The sequence below is a fragment of the Capra hircus genome, chromosome 3 (genome assembly GCF_001704415.2).
Source record: "Capra hircus breed San Clemente chromosome 3, ASM170441v1, whole genome shotgun sequence".
Lineage (NCBI taxonomy): Eukaryota > Metazoa > Chordata > Mammalia > Artiodactyla > Bovidae > Capra > Capra hircus.
Window position 1 is genome coordinate 20,384,999 of NC_030810.1, and position 20,303 is coordinate 20,405,301.

A 20,303-nucleotide genomic window follows, 5' to 3' on the forward strand; every position below is an offset into this window, starting at 1 on the left:
CAACTTGAAACTGGAGCATCTTCCCAAATACTGAAGTTAACTGTTTTTGATTTCCATTCTATGCTCTTTTGTTTTCAGTTAAACCTCTGGATCTAATGTTGTTTTTTAAGCAGCAAACAAAAAAACAGCCTTTTGTTTGAAAGGGCACAACAATCAGGCACTCCACTTAAAGTCTGTTTTCATTTGTCTTACATTCTTCTGATACGTGTCCCAGTATAAAAGACCTTAGAAAAGGCCAGCAATCGACCAAACTGCAAATCTAAGTCTATTGAAGACCAATCACTATACTTTTTGGAAGGAATTACACAGAATGTGACTTCTGTTACTAAACTAAAACATGAGCCACCATAAACTTTATTTTTCCCAGATAAGCAATAAACATTAAGAGCAAGTATTTTAACAAATATGACAAACCAACTTAACAGCACAAAGTTGGCTGATAAAATTAACACCACAGCACAATTTCAAAACTATAAGCAACTACCAAAAAAACCGCACCCACTCTTATGTAAACTTTTGGAGTAAGCAAACTACTTTAGCTTCACCTTTGTTTTCACGTAGCACAGACTCTTCAAGATAAGACAACAGTAAGATCAAAAGACCCAGTTGCTGAAAAATAACCAAGGAAAAATAACTAAGTCAAGACTTGTTAACGTATTTAAGTTACTAAGCTCGGGGCACTTCCCCAAGCTACAGCCATTTTAGATTCAGCCTTTCTTTTGAGTTTCACTGGGAGTAGGGCGAGGTAGATGTAAAACAGAAAAAGTCCTCACTAAAACACTTAAAGATCGACCAGCTTTTTTCTCCAGGTAGGGAGGAGTCGGTAGGGGCTGGACAGACCATCTAAATCAACGAAAACACCTCGCTACCAAGGGGAACCGGAACATTGGGGGCAGGGGTGCGGGGTTAAAGCTCTTCTTTCCCCCTCAGATACCCCACATTTGACTCACACGTTTTTTTCCCCTTAGATTTTTCCATCACTGGAAAACAAAAGCCCTTGGCTCTAATTTAAGAAGGAGAAAGAAGAAGTAACCGTAAACCAAGCTACTCAATCACCAACAAGCCGGAACGCCTGGAGCGGAGCCAGAGAGCCGCAGGTGAGCGTTCCGACCAGAAGAGCAAAGTTGAAGTAGGAGCGCTCTGGCAGAGTCTCGACGACGCTCGTGTGCAACGCTCCACGCGTGGGGGAAGGTGCCCCGTTCGAACTACACGGCCCGTGGACTCTGCTCCCGGTCCCCGGACCGACCTACACCCAACCACCTGTGTGAGAGCCTCCTTCAACTTGTTTCAACAGCCGATCAGTCAGGCACCGGGTGGAGCCCTGCGCCAGATCACTCACGATCCCCTACCCCACCGTTGTCGGGAACTCTCACTCACCGGGCAGTGGAGGGGCTACAGTTAGGGACCAGTCGCGGCGTCTGAGGGCGCGTCCCCAGCTTCCTGATCCGGCAGAGGTGGAGAGCCCACAACCATAACAAAGGTCTTCCCAAAATGGCTGCCCGGCCCACACGGCCCAGGAGGGGCAGACCGGGTGGAGGGGGAGGAGCGACGACCAGCCCGGCCCTCCCGCAATCTCACCCCGCCTCACACACGCCCACCCGTTCGCACCGCCCACAAGCGCGCACGCGCATGCGCATGAGCCCTGTTCGGGTGACCCCTGCCGGCGCCCCAAGCAGCCAACGTTTAGCCGAGGGGACGGCGGTTATTCCCTGCCCCGCCCCCAGCTCCCTCCGCTGCGTCTCTTGGCGGCGCCCCTGCCCCTCTACAGAGTTGAACGCTGTCTTTCCTAGCGCCGCCTCAGAGGCAGAGACCAGCTGGATTTGGTACTCCCCTTCACATCTCCTCTCCAGGCACTAGGGCCTGGGCGCCGGTGAATGAGTGGGTGGGGGTGTATACGTGCACCCGTTTTTCCCCGCCCCTTCATTCTGCACCTTCCCACACCCCATCTCTCAGCAAGCACACTTCTCCAAACTACATCTACAAGTACTAACAAACCGGTTTTGTAGGCGCGTGTGTTTTCCGACCCTTTCCCACCTTCGGCTCCTTCCTTCTTTCACGTGCGCGCGCCGTTAAGACTCCAGCCCCCAGCAGGCCACACGGCCGGGCTTTGGCGGCCTGAGTGGCTGGTCCCGACGCACTACCCGCTGGGAGTGGTAGTTCCGCCTGACCGCTGGCGTCACGCCCCTGTCCCAGTACTGGGCGGTTTTCTGGCCAGAGCCTGCTCCAGTGCCAGGGCGGAGAAGCTGTTTCTTCGGCTCTAAGTCTCATTGGGTATCGCATAACGGGAAGGGGCGGCGCTGCCATGGCCGAGAAGGAAATAAAAGTGAAAGCCTATGGCGACTGGAAAGTGTTACTATTAGGAAGTATTCCCTGTGAATCTGTTCTGTACGAGAGGCTAAACCATGTGACAGCCGGTAACCAAGAAGCTAGACTACATAGAATCGGGAGGAATGGAGGAACTGGGTAGCGTGGGCTCCTGCAGCTCTCCTTTTGTTTTCAGATAAACGCGCAAATTGCCTGATAGTGTTTCCTTTGATAGACTGTGAAATGGAGGCCCAGAGAAGGAAAGGGACTTGCTCAAGGTCACAAAGCCCACAAATAAAAGTTAAAGCACAGAGTGACAGGAGGAATAATCAAACTTACACAGGTTACCCTAAAGACTTATCACACTTATCATGAAAATAAAAGTCTTGCCCCTTATTTTCTTTATTTCTTAATAAAATTTCCGGGTACCAGCAAAGAGAATGAAGTGGAACTTTTTCCCCCTTAAGTAGTATTAGTTCAGTACCTTAATGAGCTGTGAGATATGCCCAGATTATCCTAGAAACCCCTTTTTAATGCAAAGTCAAAAATGAGTTCCAAGGACTTCCCTGGCTAAGACTCTGCACTCTCAGTGTAGGGGTTCCAGTTTGATCCCTGGTGGGGAAACTAGATCCCACATGCTGCAACTAAGACCCGGTGCAGCCAAATATTTTTTTAAAGAAAAAATGAGTTCCAGAGATGGCAAGCAATTTGGCCAAGTCATACTTTTCCTAGACTCCAAATCTCCTACCTTCCTACACCACTATCACTCCGTAATTGCACTCTACCTTCCCGGACTCTGCGGGACAGATTTTGCTGGCTGGGAAACCTGGACTAGAAAGGAAAGGACCATTTAAGAACCCTACTACTACTACTACTACTACTAAGGATTCGCTCAGTTGTGTCCGACTCTTTGCGACCCCGTGGACTGTAGCCCACCAGGTTCCTCCATCCATGGGATTCTCCAGGCAAGAGTACTGGAGTGAGTTGCCATTTCCTTCTCCATGGGATCTTCCCAACCCAGGGATCAAACCCAGGTCTCCTGCACTGCAGGCAGACGCTTTAACCTCTGAGCCGCTAGGGAAGCCCCTTTAAGTACCCTACAGACTTCAAAAGCCAGTTTCTACTAGAACTAAGATTTTACAGAAAACCCAGGGTGGGACTGGAGAAGGAAATGGCAACCCACTCCAGTACTCTTGCCTGGAAAATCCCATGGACAGAGGAACGTAGTAGGCTACAGTCCATGGGGTCCCAAAGAGTCGGACACGACTGAGCCACTTCACTTCACTTCAGGGTGGGAACTAGCTAGCGCTGGTCAAGTTTCCACCCGGACTCTTTTTTTTGCTCTCAGGAAGTGAGGGGGGGACAATTTATTCTCACTTGCCGGAAGTCTTTTTTCCAGAGTTCCGAGCTCTTCTTGCAGTTCAGGTTTCTACCTCTGTGTGCGACGCTGGCAAGTGAGTAGCAGGGCTGTTGCCACAGGTGCAGGTTGGGAAAAGTGGTGGGGCACCAAGGCTTTGGTGTAAATTGAAGCCGTAGGCGCTGTTGAACAAAATTTCCCGGGATCTTTGCGTCCAGACTTCATCCCTTTTCTACTGATGTCGGCTCTAAGAGTTGTAGTTTGTAACTCTTATTTGGCGCAGTGGAAATATTGAGCATTTTCACCCAAATTGAGTGGATTAACTCTTGGGTCTTTGTCCTTAATCTCCTCACCCGTTGCCATCCCGGGCTTTAGGCTATCACATTTTTGCTTTAATACCCTTGAGTTGGAAACCACTTGTCACAGTGCCTAGGGAGTTCGGAAGGTTGGGGGAGCATGTAATCCCTTAAAAAGGTGATTTTGAACAAAAGTGTGTGTGTGTGTGTGTGTGTGTGTGTGTGTGTGTGTAAGGGATCTTCCTGACCTAGGAATCAAACCTGGGTCTCCTGCATTGCCGGCAGATTCTTTACCATCTGAGCCACCAGGGAAGCCCATATTATCTAATTGACCCGGGATAACTTAACTCCCTACTTGCTTCCATATATGGAGAGAGAGCCATTGACAGTCTGGTATACAGAATTTCTTGACCCAGCCCTAATATCTGTGATCAAGAAATTCACTGTTTTTTTTTTTTTCCCAATAGGCGAGAAGTAAATTTATTAATAAAGGAATCTTTTGAGAGATCGGCAAGGGGGCTCTGCCAAGTTTTTTTTTTAATCTGTGTTAGATCTTAGATGTGACTCCTTGCAGCTGGAGAGCCTAGTTGCTTTTGCATGTGGGATCTTAGTTCCTCCACAGGGCTCAAACCACATCCCCTGCATTGGGAGACTGCAGACTCTCAACCACTGGCCACCAGGGAAGTCCCCAAGTTTTTAAATTAAGCAGCCACTGTGGGTTTTGGATTTTAGACACTTCTGTTTTTCTGGTTAATACTGGGACTCATGTAAACATGACAGATCTGGGTTCATAGTATTCTCATTCAGCCACTTACTGGTTGCTTACATTTTGTAAGGTGGGAATAATAGCTAGTTGTTTTTTTTTTAGTGCCTGCTTTGTGTTAGGGACAGTGCACATCTATTAGCTTATTTAATTTTTATAGCGACCCTATGTAGTTATTATAAGCCTTAGGTGAGTGAACTGCACTATAATCAGGTTAAATTAATTTGTCCAAAATCACATAACTAATACATGGTAGAGCCAGAATTCCAGCCCAGGTCATTTGACTCCAAAATCTGCACTCTAACTTAAGAGATTATTAATATCACTCAGCACCAAGCTGATGAGGTGCCTGTATTAAATAAGTTCGTGCATATAAAACACATAATTATAATGCCTGGTTTGCAGCTAGTTGTATTGATTGCTATTATCATTACTTTTAAGCTATAAACTCCTAAGCCCCAAAATAAATAACTAAGGATAAGCAGACAAGCTATGACTTTCAGTGTTAAAGATAAGAAAGCTGGCACTTCAAGGAAGCAATTTATCCAAGGTCACACAGCTGGGAAAATGATAGAGGCATTTGTAAAGATCTAGATACATTGTCCAGAGAAGGCAGTGGCACCCCACTCCAGTACTCTTGCCTGGAAAATCCCATGGATGGAGGAGCCTGGTAGGCTGCAGTCCATGGGGTCGCTAAGAGTAGGACACGACTGAGCGACTTCACTTTCATGCATTGGAGAAGGAAATGGCAACCCACTCCAGTGTTCTTGCCTGGAGAATCCCAGGGACGGAGGAGCCTGGTGGGCTGCCGTCTCTGGAGTCACACAGAGTCGGACATGACTGAAGTGACTTAGCAGCAGCAGCAGATATATATTGTCTCTGCATTACTCTTCTTTACACCCAACAGCAAAAGCTAAATTAACGGTTCAAAGAAAAGGATCTATTTACTACATGTTACTGATTTTTTAAAACATTAATGACTGTTTCCAAAGGAAACTGTTATATGGAAGAAATTCCCCCAAATTCCTACTTTTAAAAATTATGCATGAAGTGAAGAAAATTAAATGACATCTTATTTTGTTCACAGCAGCATGCTTCTGATTCAGACCCTCCACTTAACTGTAAAAATACATTAATCAGAACTGTGTGGCATCTTCCTAAGCAAGACTTTCAGTGGGACCCAGTATGCTTCACTTCATCCGGAAGTTTTCTCAAGCATCCTCAAAGGTTGGTTTATTCAGCAAATATTTGAGCACTACTTTCCAAGCATTGTTTCACTGGACAATAGTAGTAAAATAAAGAAGACAAAAATCCTTATCTTCATACTCTAGTTGATCTGGGTAAGAGTAAAATACAAATAAGTGAAATATTTACTATGCAAAGTGAAATACTTGGTATGTCAAATGGTAAGTGCTGTGGAGACCTACAGAGCAGGGAAGGGGAGTAGGGACAGTAGACTTTGAAGTTCTGCATTTATAAACAGGGTGGTCAGAGTGAGGCAATGATCAATGCAGATACCTCAGGGAAGAACATTTTAGACAAAAAGAAGAAAAAACAGTTCTCAAGATGGACTCATTCCTAGCAATTCTGAATAACTACCAAGATTCTTTAAGTAGCTGTTATGTTTTCTTTAATCCAGTATTTTCTGAGTTACAGTTGATCTGTGTAACTACTGAAGTATGGAATCTACTCACTAAAGAACAGAATCAGCAGAAGAGGTTATTGCTTTGGCCATGTGCCATGAACGGCACTGGGGATTTTTTTTAAGGCAAAGGAAAAAAAAAAAACATATGGTCCAAGCCCTCAGGTCTACTGAGACAGACAAGTGAACATGTGATTTTAATTCACTGTGAGAGTTATGATAGGAGTGTGCATAGGGTGCTTGCTTACAGCAGAATTAAATCACATTGGAGAAAGCTTCCAGCTGAATTTTGAAAGGTAAGTTCCCTTAAGAGAAAAATGGTAATCTAAAATTCTAGGCAGAGACTTGTAGAAAGGCATGAAGCTATGAAAAGTTTGCAGTGTCTAAAGCTTAATTTTCTTTACATAAAACAGAACTGCCATAGTAATTAGTGCAGCTTCTTTTTCAATTTATAAATAGAAGAGGCAATTTAGAATGCCAAAAGCTAAAGACCTAGTCTTTACCTGTTCCTCCAGATCTTTCTTTCATGGGATAATATTGTGGTAGGCCAAAACATACCACAGTTTCTATTTCGTAGTAGCTTCTTTTGCATGTTGTATAGCTATTTAATAGTCTTTGCAGCAATAACATCACCCTATACACCAACCTTTACGTTTGACATGCAGCACATGGTTTGTTTTTATATTGTTTCATATTGTGACTAAAACATTTGGTGATTTTCTTTTTTAAGTCTGTTTTATTGTCTTCTGGTTCTATTTTCCCTATAGATGCTGAAGTACACTTCCACAGTCAGACCAGGAGCCGGCAGGAGAATAGAAACACTTTCTCACAAGACATGTCTTCAGCAGAACTTTTCCCCTTTGTTTCCGAGACTTTGGCTTTTCTCATCCTTTCCAGCATGTGTGAGCAAGACACAGTATTATCATACTTCCCTATGCAGTTTTAAGAAGAAGCAAGAGCAAGCAGTACTTCCAGCCAGGCCACCACGAACAATCAGTTTCCTGCCTGACAGCCCAAAGCCAGCATTATACATAACTCTGGCAGGACTAATCCCCTTCATTGCTCCACCAGTGGTCATGGTGATGACAAAGACTTATATTCCCATATTAGCTTTTACTCAGATGGCTTATGGAGCCAGTTTTCTTTCTTTCTTGGGAGGGATCAGATGGGGTTTTGCTCTGCCAGAAGGTAGTCCAGCCAAACCAGACTTCCTCAATTTAGCTAATAGTGTAGCTCCTGTTGTGTTTTCATGGTTTGCTTTCTTTATTTCTGAAAGACTAAGTGAAGCTATAGTCACAGTAATAATAGGTTTGGGGATAGCGTTACACACTGAACTCTTTCTCTTGCCCCATTATCCCAATTGGTTCAAAGCCCTGAGGATAGTAGTCACTTTAGTGGCCTTTTTTTCATTTGTAATCACTTTACTAGTGAAAGATTTTTATCCAGAGAAAGGACCCAAGAGACTTGGGCAAGTAAAATAAACATAAAACTACTCTATAGATAATGTTAGCATGTTGGTTAGAAGCCTTGTGTTTTGCAGTCATCTTTTTCTACCTCTCCTGTTTAGCTTTTTCCCAGGAAAGGTGATATTTTCTTTCCAAACTATTTTTCATTTGTAGAAATCTTTATCTTATAGAAATCACTGAGAAGCAGCTGGAAAACACTTAGGTAAAATTCTCATTTAGTCTTTTTATGAGTTACAGTCATCCACTTAAAATTTTCAATGTTTTGTTTTAAAAAATGTAAATAAAAAATGATGAAAAACACTGTGCTAGAGCTTTACGGTCATTGAAAACACACACATAAACTCTCAGAGGAAAACTTCATGAGTGTCTAAAAATGATAGGTGGCTCTAGTGTGGAGTTTTCATTGCAGTTGCCCCTGGAAATTGCATTTCCAAGCTCATTTTACCTGGCATAACCTAGTTATTTGAACTGAAAGGATCTATGGCTTTAAAAGTCAGTAGGAAGCACTGTCACAAGGGAAAGCTGTGTTGAAAGAAAAGCTGGACATATTTTCTGGTTTTATCCGGATATTTGGCAGAGTATAGACAGAACTTGATTTATGGACCTAACATTCCAGATTCCTATGTAATATTGTTCTTTTTAGAATCAGACTTTACTTTCACCACCACAGACATCCACAACTGAGTGTTGTTTCTGCTTTGGCCCTGACGCTTCCTTTCTGGAGCTATTAGCAACTGCCTTCTGCTCTTCCCCAGTAGCATAATGGACACTTTCCAACCTGGGAGACTCATCTTTCAGTGTCATATCTTTTTGCCTTTTCATACTGTTCACAGGGTTGTTAAAGTACCAGACCCACCTTACCTGTCTCCTGAGAAACCTGTGAGTCAAGATGCAACAGTTAGAACTGGACATGGAACAATTGACTGGTTCAAAATTGGGAAAGGAGTATGACAAGGCTGTATACTGTCACCCTGCTTATTTAACTTACATGCAGAGTATATCATGCAAAATGTTAGACTGGATGAATCACATGCTGGAATCAAAGACTGCCAAGAGAAATATCATCAACCTAAGATATGCAGATGATACCACTCTAATGACAGAAAATGAAGAGGACCTGAAAAGCCTCTAGATGAGGGTCAAAGAGGAGAGTGGAAAAACTGCCTTGAAACTTTCAACATTAAAAAAAACTAAGATCACGGCATCCAGTCCTATAACTTCATGACATAGGAGGGAAAAAAGTAGCAGTGAAAGATTTTATTTTCTTGGGCTCCAAAATCACTGTGGACAGTGACTGCAAGCAAACCCAGGTCTCCTGCATTGCAGGTAGATTCTTTACTTGCTGAGCTACAAGGGAGCTCAGATGTGAGTTGGACCATAAAGAAGGCTGAGCGCCAAAGAACTGATGCTTTTGAATTATGATGCTGGAGAAGGATCTTGAGACTCCCTTGGACTGTAAGGAGATCAAACCATCAATCATAAAGGAAATAAACCTTAAATATTCATTGGAAGAACTGATGCTGAAACTCCAATACTTTGGTCCCTTGATGCGAAGAGCTGACTCACTGGAAAAGACCCTGATGCTGGGAAAGATTGAAGGCAAAAGGAGAAGAGGCAGCAGAGGATGAGATAATTAGATAGCATCACCGACTCAATGGACATGAAATTTGAGCAAACTCCAGGAGATGGTGGAGGACAGAGGAGCCTAGCTTGCTGCAGTCCATGGGGTTGCAAAGAGTGGGAAACAAGCTAGAAACTGAACAATAACAAGTAGATACAACTTATCTCCAAACATAACACCAACTGGTAAAAAAAATACTTAATAAAGCGACTAGTAAGATCCCCTGCAGAAGGGCATGGCAACCCACTCCAGTATTCTTGCCTGGAAAATCCCACAGACAGAGGATCCTGGCAGGCTACAGTCCCCTGGGTCACAAAGAGTCAGACACTACTGACATGACTTAGCATGCACACATGTACAAACTATGAAAAGTCAATCTGGAGTCATTTTTATAATGTTCTATCTAGTTTTACAAGTCAACTCACACAGAAGCTTTTTATAACAGTGAAAACAATACCTTGGATTCTAACTTGAAAACCTAGTCTTTTCAGATGCATAGTCTCATAAAAAGAAAAACATTTAAAATGTAAGAATATAAATTAGGAAATGGATATGATATATATAACCTTTGTATCTCTGTTAGTCACTCAGTCGTGTCCAACTCTTAGCGACCCCATGGACTGTATGGACTGAAGCCTGCCAGGCTCTGTCCATGGGATTCTCTAGGCAAAAATACTGGAATGGGTTGCCTACCTTTGTATAAGTATTCAAATATTAGGGAAGAAATTTCATAAGTAAAATATACATATAATTTCCACTTCAGTGATTCTTGCTGTGGAAAGATCATAATCTAGAATAGTAACTTTTACTTTTTTGTGTGTTCAAGTCCCAATCCACAGCATCTCAGAATGTGACCTTAGTTGAAGACGGGTCTTTACAGAGGTAATAAGGTTAAAGTGAGATTATAAGGGTAGATTGTAATGTTATAGTACCGGTGTTCTTACAACAAGAGAAAATTTAGAGATAAACGTATATAGAGAGAACACCAATGAACATGAAGATCTACTTGCCAAGAAGAAGCCTTGAAGAGATCTCTCCTTAGCCCTCAGAAGGAACTAACTCCACCAACACCCTGATTTCAGATTTTGGGCATCCAAAACTGAGAATACATTTCTGTAGTACTTTGTTAAATGAAACAGTCCTAGCAAACACATATAATACTATGGTGCTAGAGCTTGTTCTGATCATTGGGAAGTATACCAGTTAAAGCCTGTGGCTAAAATCACCAAACGACCCTTCTTTATTAGTGCAGAGAAAAGTTTACGACAGCCTGATACTGAAGGAATGAAAGCTCATACTCTTCAGAAGATCCTTTTCAGATTCTACTCATATTGTTTTCGTGAGGAAAATTACTTCTTTGCTTCTAAATTGCACGAGTACTACACAGACTTAGAACTTTTCTCTGATCTCAGTCTCTCATAATATGGGCAAGTCACATGTTCAAGCTAACTGACCTGTCTTTTTCAGCCCCACCAACTGCATGCAGGATCTTAGCTCTCGGACCAAGGATCAAACCCATGCCCCCTGCAGTGGAAGTGTAGAGTCCTAACCACTGGACCACAAGGGATTTCTCTACTGTGTGTATGATTTTTAAGTGCACTGGACAGAATATTTAGAAGTATACTTAATTGTTAAATATCTGGGGGGAAGATCATGTTAATCAGATCAGTTCAGTCGCTCAGTCGTGTCTGACTCTTTGTAACCCCATCAACCACAGCACGCCAGGCCTCCCTGTCCATCAACAACTCCCCGAGTTCACCCAAACCCATGTCCACTGAGTCGGTGATGCCATCCAACCATCTCATCCTCTGTTGTCCCCTTCTCCTCCCACCTTCAATCTTGCCTAGCATCAGGGTCTTTTCAAATGAGTCAGCTCTTCCCATCAGGTGGCCAAATATTGGAGTTGCAGCTTCAACATCAGTCCTTTCAATGAATACCCAAGACTGATCTCCTTTAGGATGGACTGGTTGGATCTCCTTGCAGTCCAAGGGACTCTCAAGAGTCTTTGCCAACATCACAGTTCAAAAGCATCAATTCTTTGGTGCTCAGCTTTCTTTATAGTCCCAACTCTCACATCCATACATGACCACTGGAAAAACCATCGCCTTGACTAGACAGACCTTTGTTGACAAAGTAATGTCTCTGCTTTTTAACATGCTGTCTAGGTTGATCATAACTTTCCTTTCAAGGAGTAAGTGTCATTTAATTTCATGGCTGCAATCACCATCTGAGTGATTTTGGAGCCCCCCCAAATAAAGTCAGCCATTGTTTCCACTGTTTCCCCATCTATTTCCCATGAAGTGATGGGACCAGATGCCATGATCTTCGTTTTCTGAATGTTGAGCTTTCAGCCAGCTTTTTCACTCTCCTCTTTCACTTTCATCAAGAGGTTCTTTAGTTCTTCTTCACTTTCTGCCATAAGGGTAGGTGTCATATGCCTATCTGAGGTTATTGATATTTTTCCCAGCAATCTTGATTCCAGCTTGGGCTTCTTCCAGCCCAGCGTTTCTCATGATGTACTCTGCATAGAAGTTAAATAAGCTGGGTGACAATATACAGCCTTGACGTGCTGCTTTTCGTATTGGAACCAGTCTGTTGTTCCATGTCCAGTTCTAACTGTTGCTTCCTGACCTGCATACAAGTTTCTCAAGAGGTAGGTCAGGTGGTCTGGTAGTCTCATCTCTTTCAGAATTTTCCACAGTTTATTGTAATCCATGCAAAGGCTTTGGCATAGTCAATAAAGCAGAAATAGATGTTCTTCTGAAACTCCCTTGCTTTTTCCATGATCCAGCAGATGTTGGCAATCTGATCTCTGGTTCCTCTGCCTTTTCTAAAACCAGTTTGAACATCTGGGAGTTCATGGTTCATGTACTGTTGAAGCCTGGCTTGGAAAATTTAAAGCATTATTTTACTAGTGTGTGAGATGAGTGCAATTGTGCGGTAGTATGAGCATTCTTTGGCATTGGCTTTCTTTGGGATCGGAATGAAAACTGACCCTTTCCAGTCCTGTGGCCACTGCTGAGTTTTCCAAATTTGCTGGCATATTGAGTGCAGCACTTTCACAGCATCATCTTTTAGGATTTGAAATAGCTCATCTGGAATTCCATCACCTCCACTAGCTTTGTTTGTAGTGATGCTTCCTAAGGCCCACCTGACTTCACATTCCAGAATGTCTGGCTCTGGGTGAGTGATCACACCATCGTGATTATCTGGGTTGTGAAGATCTTTTTTGTATAGTTCTGTGTATTCTTGCCACTTAATATCTTCTGCTTCTGTTAGGTCCCTACCATTTCTGTCCTTTATCGAGTTCGTATTTGCATGAAATATTCCCTTGGTATCTCTAATTTTCTTGAAGAGATCTCTAGTCTTTCCCATTCTATTGTTTTCCTCTACTTCTTTGCATTGATCACTGAGGAAGGCTTTGTTATCTCTCCTTGCTATTCTTTGGAACTCTGCATTCAGATGCTTATATCTCCTATTATCCTTTGCTTTTTGCTTCTCTTCTTTTAACAGCTATTTTTAAGGCCTCCTCAGACAGCCATTTTGCCGTTTTGCATTTCTTTTTCTTAGGGATGGTCTTGATCCCTGTCTCCTGTACAGTGTCACGAACCTCCATCCATAGTTCATCAGGCACTCTATCAGATCTAGTCCCTTAAATCTATTTCTCACTTCCACTATATCATCCTAAAGGATTTGATTTAGGTCATACCTGAACGGTCAAGTGGTTGACTGAAACCACTAGACCACTAGACTGAAACCACAATCACAGACAACTAGCCAATCGGATCACATGGACCACAGCCTTGTCTAACTCACTAAAACTAAGCCATGCCATGTAGGGCCACCCAAGATGGACAGGTCATGATGGAGAGGTCTGACAGAATGTAGTCCACTGGAGAAGGGAATGGCAAACCACTTCAGTATTCTTGCCTTGAGAACCCCATGAACAGCATGAAAAGGCAAAAAGATAGGACACTGAAAGATGAACTCCCAAGGCTGGTATGTGCCCAATATGCTACTGGAGATCAGTGGAGAAATAACTCCAGAAAGAGTGAAGGGATGGAGCCAAAACAAAAACAATACCCAGTTGTGGATGTGACTGGTGGTAAAGCAAGGTCCAATGCTGTAAAGAGCAATATTGCATAGGAACCTGGAATGTTAGGTCCATGAGTTAAGGCAAATTGGAAGTGGTCAAACAGGAGATGGCAAGAGTGAACGTTGACATTCTAGGAATCAGCGAACTAAAATGGACTGGAATGGGTGAAGTTAACTCAGATGACCATTTCTACTCCTGTGGGCAGGAATCCCTTAGAAGAAATGGAGTAGCCATCACAGTTAACAAAAGAGTTCAAAATGCAGTACTTGGATGCAATCTCAAAAACTATAGAATGATCTCTGTTCGTTTCCAAGGCAAGCCATTCAATATCACAGTAATCAAAGTCTATGCCATGACCAGTAATGCTGAAGAAGCTGAAGTTGAACGGTTCTATGAAGACTTACAAGACCTTTTAGAATTAACATCCATAAAAGATATCCTTTTCATTATAGGGGGCTGGAATACAAAAGTAGGAAGTCAAGAAATACCTAGAGTAACAGGCAAATTTGGTTTTGGAGTACAGAATGAAGCAGGGCAAAGGCTAATAGAGTTTTGCCAAGAGAATGTACTGGTCATAGCAAACACCCTCTTCCAACAACACAAGAGAAGACTCTACACATGGACATCACCAGATGGCCAACACCGAAAACAGATCGATTATATTCTTTGCAGCCAAAGATGGAGAAGCACTATACAGTCAGCAAAAACAAGACCAGGAGCTGATTGTGGCTAAGATCATGAACTCCTTATTGCCAAATTCAGAGTTATCATTTTAATAGTTGTTCAGAAAACGATTAAATGTAAAATTAAATGTGCAAATCCCTAAAGATGAAACACTAAAATTCGTGGGCAATCCTTGTAATCCAAGAATGATGCTAATAAACTAAGTTGATGAGTAATACAAGGAAAAGCAAAAAACAAAAAATTCAAGACACTTTATTAGTACATTCTTTTTAAAACAATCTGTGATTTTCTAGGAAATAAGCATATTTACAATTACTTATTTTCAGGCATCATCTGAATCTATTTAAGCCCAAACACTGATTGTCTTGACTACATTTCCATCATAGCAGTACAAAATGCCTCTCTTCATACTGCCATTTTAGGCTGGCACCAGGCAATAATGAAAATTAAATGATAGGAAAATTTGTAAATCTGTTTTAAACACATTCTCAACTAGAAATATTAAAGGCACATGAATTACAGCTTAGTTTATACATTATCTTGATACTTCACTCCTTGACATTTTACACATCCCAGTCAGCCATCTGTGACCCTTCAGATTTTCAGGATACCCGAAAGAATGGAACACAGAGCTTTCTGTCTGCACTACATAAGCTTTTCTTAAAAGATGCATATGGTTAAGTTGTGAAGGAAAGTATCCTTGTGGATCAATCCAAATGTTTCGGACCTGAGTCTTTAATGCTTACCAAAGGTTTTCTATCTAAATAAGCCACTGATGCCTATAATATACTAAAGGACTTTCATATAGAAAAGGGGAAATCAGGGATATAGGAATCAAATCCTGGAACAGCTAGATAAACCTAAATGTATAAGACCTTTAATGTATATGGCTCCAACTGACTAGTAGAAATAAAAGTGATGATCATGTACACAAAATCTCTGTCTCAGAAATGGAGAACACTTCTTTAGAATGCTTCTTCGAGAAAGTTAAGTTTTGAGAAGCAGTTTTGGATCAGAAGCTTTTACATTTATGAGTTAGTGTATATAAAAAGTTGTACAGGGATCTACAATTCCATCTTCTCCAAGCCAGGCTGTGGCTTTGTACTAAGTTCATACTTAGGCTTGCCCAAGTATGAGTATGCTTTATAAAGCTTGGTAACCTAATAAATTCCCTCTTCTCAAAGCTAAACATATTTTTGGAAAAAGGTGCATATAACCAGCTGGCCTCTATCACCCATACATCATCCTATTGCAATAAAATACTGTCACTAAGAACCTATTAATTTCTCACTTGAATTCCAGCATCAAAACAAAAACATAATTGAACAAGTGCTTTTTTTTATGCTGTTATCAACAAGTGAAAATTTATATAAACAGCTAAACATTTCCAACATGTCCCTCCCAGTATACCTACTGCCAATAAAAAGTTTGGGGTTAGTGAAAAGTAGGAATAAAACAGAAGTAGGAAGTTGTCTCATTGGCTTTTCTCTTTAATTTAAACTATGGCCATGGAATATTATGCTCTGAGCTGAATCATGAATGTATAGACATCTTTAAACTGTCTCATTTGATATTCTTACATCACACAATGCTCATGTTATAGCTTAAACTGAACTGGATAAGCTGCTAAAGCAACTATTTGCCAAGAAGCTTCTGGCAAATTCTTTTTACAAATAGGACTCTACTCCTAACTGGACAATTCTAGAGCATAAACAGCATCTGTTGGTCAGCTGGCAAATTTGTGAGAACTCTTTATTAATTTAGGATATATTCCACTATCACTTCTCACTCAAATTCTTTAAAAAAATTCTTTAGTCATATTTCTACCAAATTCACAGAAAACAGAAAGGGTCCTATCACCAAATACAAGTGTGATTTGCAAAAGGTGAGATTCTGCGTTTTCAAAATGTTTCTTTTGCTGTCTTAATGCTTTCTATTTCATAGTACAGCAACACCTCCTTCACAACGACTGGTAATCATATTGCCAATTTCTGTCCATGTATCTGAATGAGGGTTATAAACTTCAACTGAGTCCAAGGTACCTGGAGCCAAGAAATCGTGGCTGGAAGATCGACCTCCAGAAACATACAGAAGCCCATTGACTGCCACAACACACAGGCCTGCTCTAGGCACCTTCATTGAGGCAACTTCAACCCACTTTTCCTGGATAAAAGAAAAAAGAAGTTTGCAGTGTTATAATATGGTAACACAGAAAAGTGCTGAGAAATCAGATACTCTGGTTCTTTTTACATGTTTAAATTTCAAACTTAAGACCTATTCATATAAGTATATACAATATTTTAAATAGAAATTTTTAGTAGGTACAGACAAAGTAGCAAATTTAGAGGAAAATAATAAAAAATGTATCTGTGATTAATTATAAATTATGATCACCAAGAGATAATCTAGAAATTCTATATAGGCAAGAATTCAGAGAAACTAGTTCTATGAAATACAAATATGTAATTCAAACACACACCACACAAACTCACAAAGTTCAAAGGAGAAGAAAGCTTACAAAAAGGCTTTTTTGCATCTTTAATATAACAGGCCTCATAAATCTCCAAGAGAACAAGAAACAACACTGGCCAAATTTATTTTAACATGGAATTTTTTTTCAAGGACATCTAGTACAGCTAGTAAAGTGTAAAAGATATTTTCAGAAAGATAGTATAGATCAAGGATTAGAAACTAGGGCCTATTTTTTTAAGCCTACCAACTAAGAATGATCTTTCCACACTAAAAGGTTATTAAAAAATATATATATATATGCCAAAAGAAGAGATTGCATGTAGCCCCCAAGGCCTAAAACATTTACTATCCAGTCTTTTAACAAAAAGTTTGCTAACTCTTGGCATATATTATTCGCTGAAGCAATTTCAGTAAGCTGCTATAGACAAAATGACAAAGTCCAACTCCAGGGAAAATGTCTATACCCAGAAAACAGGAAAGCTAAAAAAAGGTCCTGAGAAATAATCAAGAGAGAAAAGAAAATGTTTCCAGATTTAAAAAAAAAAATAATAATTTGAAAATAAAGCATATGATGAACAAAATTTATAAAATCATAAAAAATGAAGAGAGATTATTCATCAATGCTAGAGAGTAAACTTCTTGAGGCAACTTGATGAGTCGGACATGAATGAGCGACTGAAAAACAATAAATCCATATTTTACAACATAATGTTCCCTGAAACACTTTTCCCCCCAAGATGTTTCACAAACAAAGTAAGGGCTGTGTGGTCACTTAAATGTGAGAGATTTAGCATAAAGATTCATGAAACATCTTATTTTAATAAATTGTGTAAAGAAGTCCTATCAGTTCAGTTCAGTTCAGTTCAGTTGCTCAGTTGTGTCCGACTCTTTGCGACTCCATGAGTCGCAGCATGCCAGGCCTCCCTGTCCAATAGTAAAGAAATTTATTTAACTTTACTTAATCCAACTTTCCCTAAGTATAGTTGACCAGGGAAACTTATGCTATCTACTTCCTATTATCAATGCAGGGATTTCCCTGGTGGTCCAGTGGTTGACTCCATGCTTCCACTGCAGGGGGCACAGGTTTGAACCCTGGTGGAGGAACTAAGGATCCTGCATCCCAGGTGGCAGTGGCCAAAAAAAAAAAAAGCAAAAAAATAGTATTCCATGGAAATTAACTTGGAAAAAATTCTTCTAACCTGTAAGTCTATGATATAACACACCTTGTGCTTACATTATTCCAGCACTTAACAAATGGTAATGCAATTGTTTGTCTATTTTTAATATTTCCCACTAGAATGTTGGTTTCTTGAGAGCTGGAGTATTATATATTTAGGTAGCCTTTGCTTCCCCAGGTCTTTACATATTTGTGAATGAATAAATGGACTAAAGAACAAATGCATGAGAGAACAGTGATTCACAACCTACTCTTACGTACTTTCTCTTTTCCCTTTGTAGCATAATTACATCAAGCTAGTAACTGAAGGCATGAGAGAATATTGGAGTGCTCATATAGTAAGTAATAGGATAGGTAATGAATAGAGGTACAAGTAGAGAAGACAGCTGGTATGGTAGGGAAACTTGTTTCACTGAACAAATAAGTAAATATATTGAGAATAACAGGAGCCAAGTTTTTAACTGATGTGATTATGATGCGATATGTTTGTGTGCTCAGTCATGTCCAACTCTGCAACCCCATGGACTGTAGTCCACCAGGCTCTTCTGTCCATGGAATTTTCCAGGCAAGAATACTGGAGTAGGTTGCCGTTTCCTTCTCCAGGGGATCTTCCCGACCCAGGGATCAAACCCAGGTCTCTTGCATCTCCTGCATTGGCAGGCAGATTCTTTACCACTGTACCCCCTGGGAAGCCCTTTTAACTGATAGAGAAGGTATTTACAATCATGGAAAGGGGAAGGCCCCTTTCTTTCATGGAAAGAATCTGAGGTATACTGAAATTGGTGCCAACATTATGAACTCATGGTTTTATAACATATATGCACAGATATGGAAATACCTATAAATGAGTATTTGTGTGAATACATACACACATATACATTTACTGTTTATGTTTAGCTGTTGACTGAGAATGCCTGGAAGCTGCAATACTCCAGGAGCAATGAATAGTCTGAGAGCTAATCTTGGTTTCCAAATACTATTCTTCACTAAGAGAAACTAAAGGTTCTTGGAGAAATGACTGATTCTAGGATCAGAGTAGTATAATCTTTCTTATACTTGAAATATTTTAGTATGCAAGATAGCAAAGAAATGCTCAAAAGGACAGAATCAGAAGGGACCTCTAATTTCAGTCATGATAGAGTAACTGTTACCAAACGTGCCCTCCTACCATAAAGAATTAGAAAACTTGACAGACTATGAAATAAAGTTCTCAGATGATGGATAACAGGCAATGAAAACCTGTGATTCAGAAAAAGAAAGAAACAAGGTGAGCTCCATAGCTGTCCAGGCTTTTTGCCTGGAGGGCTTTCTGAACAGCAGTACAGAGAAGGGAATCCCAAGCAGAGCACAACAGTCAGCTGATTTATGAGACCGAAATCAGAGTTGAGAGAGGCTGATGCAGTTGAGATTTGTAAGGAAGAGTGCCAGAGGACAGAGGTTCCCTCGAGTCTGTGTGAATACTCCTAATCTTAATGAGACTATGAAAGAAAATAAAACAACAAAAAAGTAAAAATAAAAAAGTTTTAAAAGAGAAGAAAAGAAAGGGGAAAGAAAATTTAAAAATGAGACTCCATAAGAATAATCAAGCAACAACAAATGGGAAGATGTGATATAATGAGACATATATTTGGTTTCTGACTGCAGGTCTTAACACAGAGCTCCTAAGTCCCTTGGGATTTCCTTGGTGACAGGAATGTCTTCCTCTCTAAAAAGGCAACTCTTGTAGGATCCTATATAACATCAATATAGGGGCCTCTTACCAGAAAGATCAAGCCAAGATTAGAAGCTTGGAATTTAGTCCCATACCCTGTCATCCAGGGAATAGAGAAGGACTGGATGCCTATGTGATGAAGCCTCCATAAAAATCCCTAAACGGTGAGGTTTGGAGCACTTCTGGTTTGATGACCATATCCACATGCCAGGTAAGTGATACCCCCAAATCCCACTGGGGCAGAAACCTGCAAGATCCCTCCTGGATCTTACCCTATACTTCTTCATCTGGTTATTCATTTATATCCTTTATAATAATACAGAATATAAATATTATATTCTGTTCTACTGTTCTATACTTATAGTAACATAGAATATCCTTTATAATAAACTGGAAAACAGTTAAGTAAGGTGTTTCCCAGAGTTCTGTGAGCCATTATAGCAAATTATTGAACCTGAGGAAGGGATCACAGGAACCCTCAATTTGTAACCAAGTCAGTGGTTAATATGAGGACAGACTACTTGAGACTGGTGTCTAAAGTGAGGGCAGTCCTGTGGTACTGAGCCTATAACCTGTGGGATAGTTAGTGTCAGAACTCAGTTGACTTTAGGACGCCAGTTGGTGTCCACAGAGAATCAGAGAAGAATTTGGTGTGGAAAACCCATGTTTGGTGTAAAAAGAAGAGACAGCTTTCCTTTACAGGAACTCCTGTAA

The 20,303-nt window shown here is 40.9% G+C and overlaps 3 protein-coding genes across 6 annotated transcripts in view; 1 reads left to right on the forward strand and 2 right to left on the reverse strand.

Moving 5' to 3' along the window:
- GPBP1L1 (GC-rich promoter binding protein 1 like 1) overlaps positions 1-2,106 on the reverse strand; it is a 65,915-nt gene extending 63,809 nt beyond the window's left edge. The window contains exon 1 of one of the 3 annotated variants that reach the window (XM_005678522.2): positions 1,378-1,520. The gene's annotated coding sequence lies outside the window, so the exon portion shown is untranslated. Of the gene's footprint in view, positions 1-1,377; positions 1,521-1,995 lie in introns of those variants that run through there. The other 2 variants (XM_005678524.3, XM_005678523.3) reach the window with 2 other exon arrangements.
- Positions 3,674-8,129, forward strand: TMEM69 (transmembrane protein 69). Of its 2 annotated transcripts, none has more exons than XM_005709457.3 (3): positions 3,674-3,758; positions 5,808-5,947; positions 7,130-8,129. In XM_005709457.3, the coding sequence occupies exons 2-3, from the start codon at positions 5,906-5,908 to the stop codon at positions 7,841-7,843; spliced, it is 756 nt and encodes a 251-aa protein (XP_005709514.2). In that variant the 5' UTR covers positions 3,674-3,758; positions 5,808-5,905; the 3' UTR covers positions 7,844-8,129. The 2 variants fall into 2 exon arrangements, with proteins under 2 accessions (XP_005709514.2, XP_013818347.1); XM_013962893.2 differs by having other exon boundaries at positions 5,811-5,947.
- The window catches only part of IPP (intracisternal A particle-promoted polypeptide), a 34,210-nt gene continuing 28,372 nt past the window's right edge, over positions 14,466-20,303 (reverse strand). The window contains exon 9 of the mRNA XM_005678521.3: positions 14,466-16,392. Coding sequence (XP_005678578.1) covers positions 16,168-16,392 — 225 coding nt within the window. The 3' untranslated portion in view covers positions 14,466-16,167. The remainder of the gene's footprint in view (positions 16,393-20,303) is intronic.

Coding starts and splice junctions, on each gene's coding strand:
- TMEM69 (XM_005709457.3), top strand. CDS start 5,906: ATGCTTCACTTCATCCGGAAGTTTTCTCAAGCATCCTCAAAG. Junction 5,948..7,129: donor TTTCTCAAGCATCCTCAAAG/GTTGGTTTATTC, acceptor TTTTCCCTATAG/ATGCTGAAGTACACTTCCAC.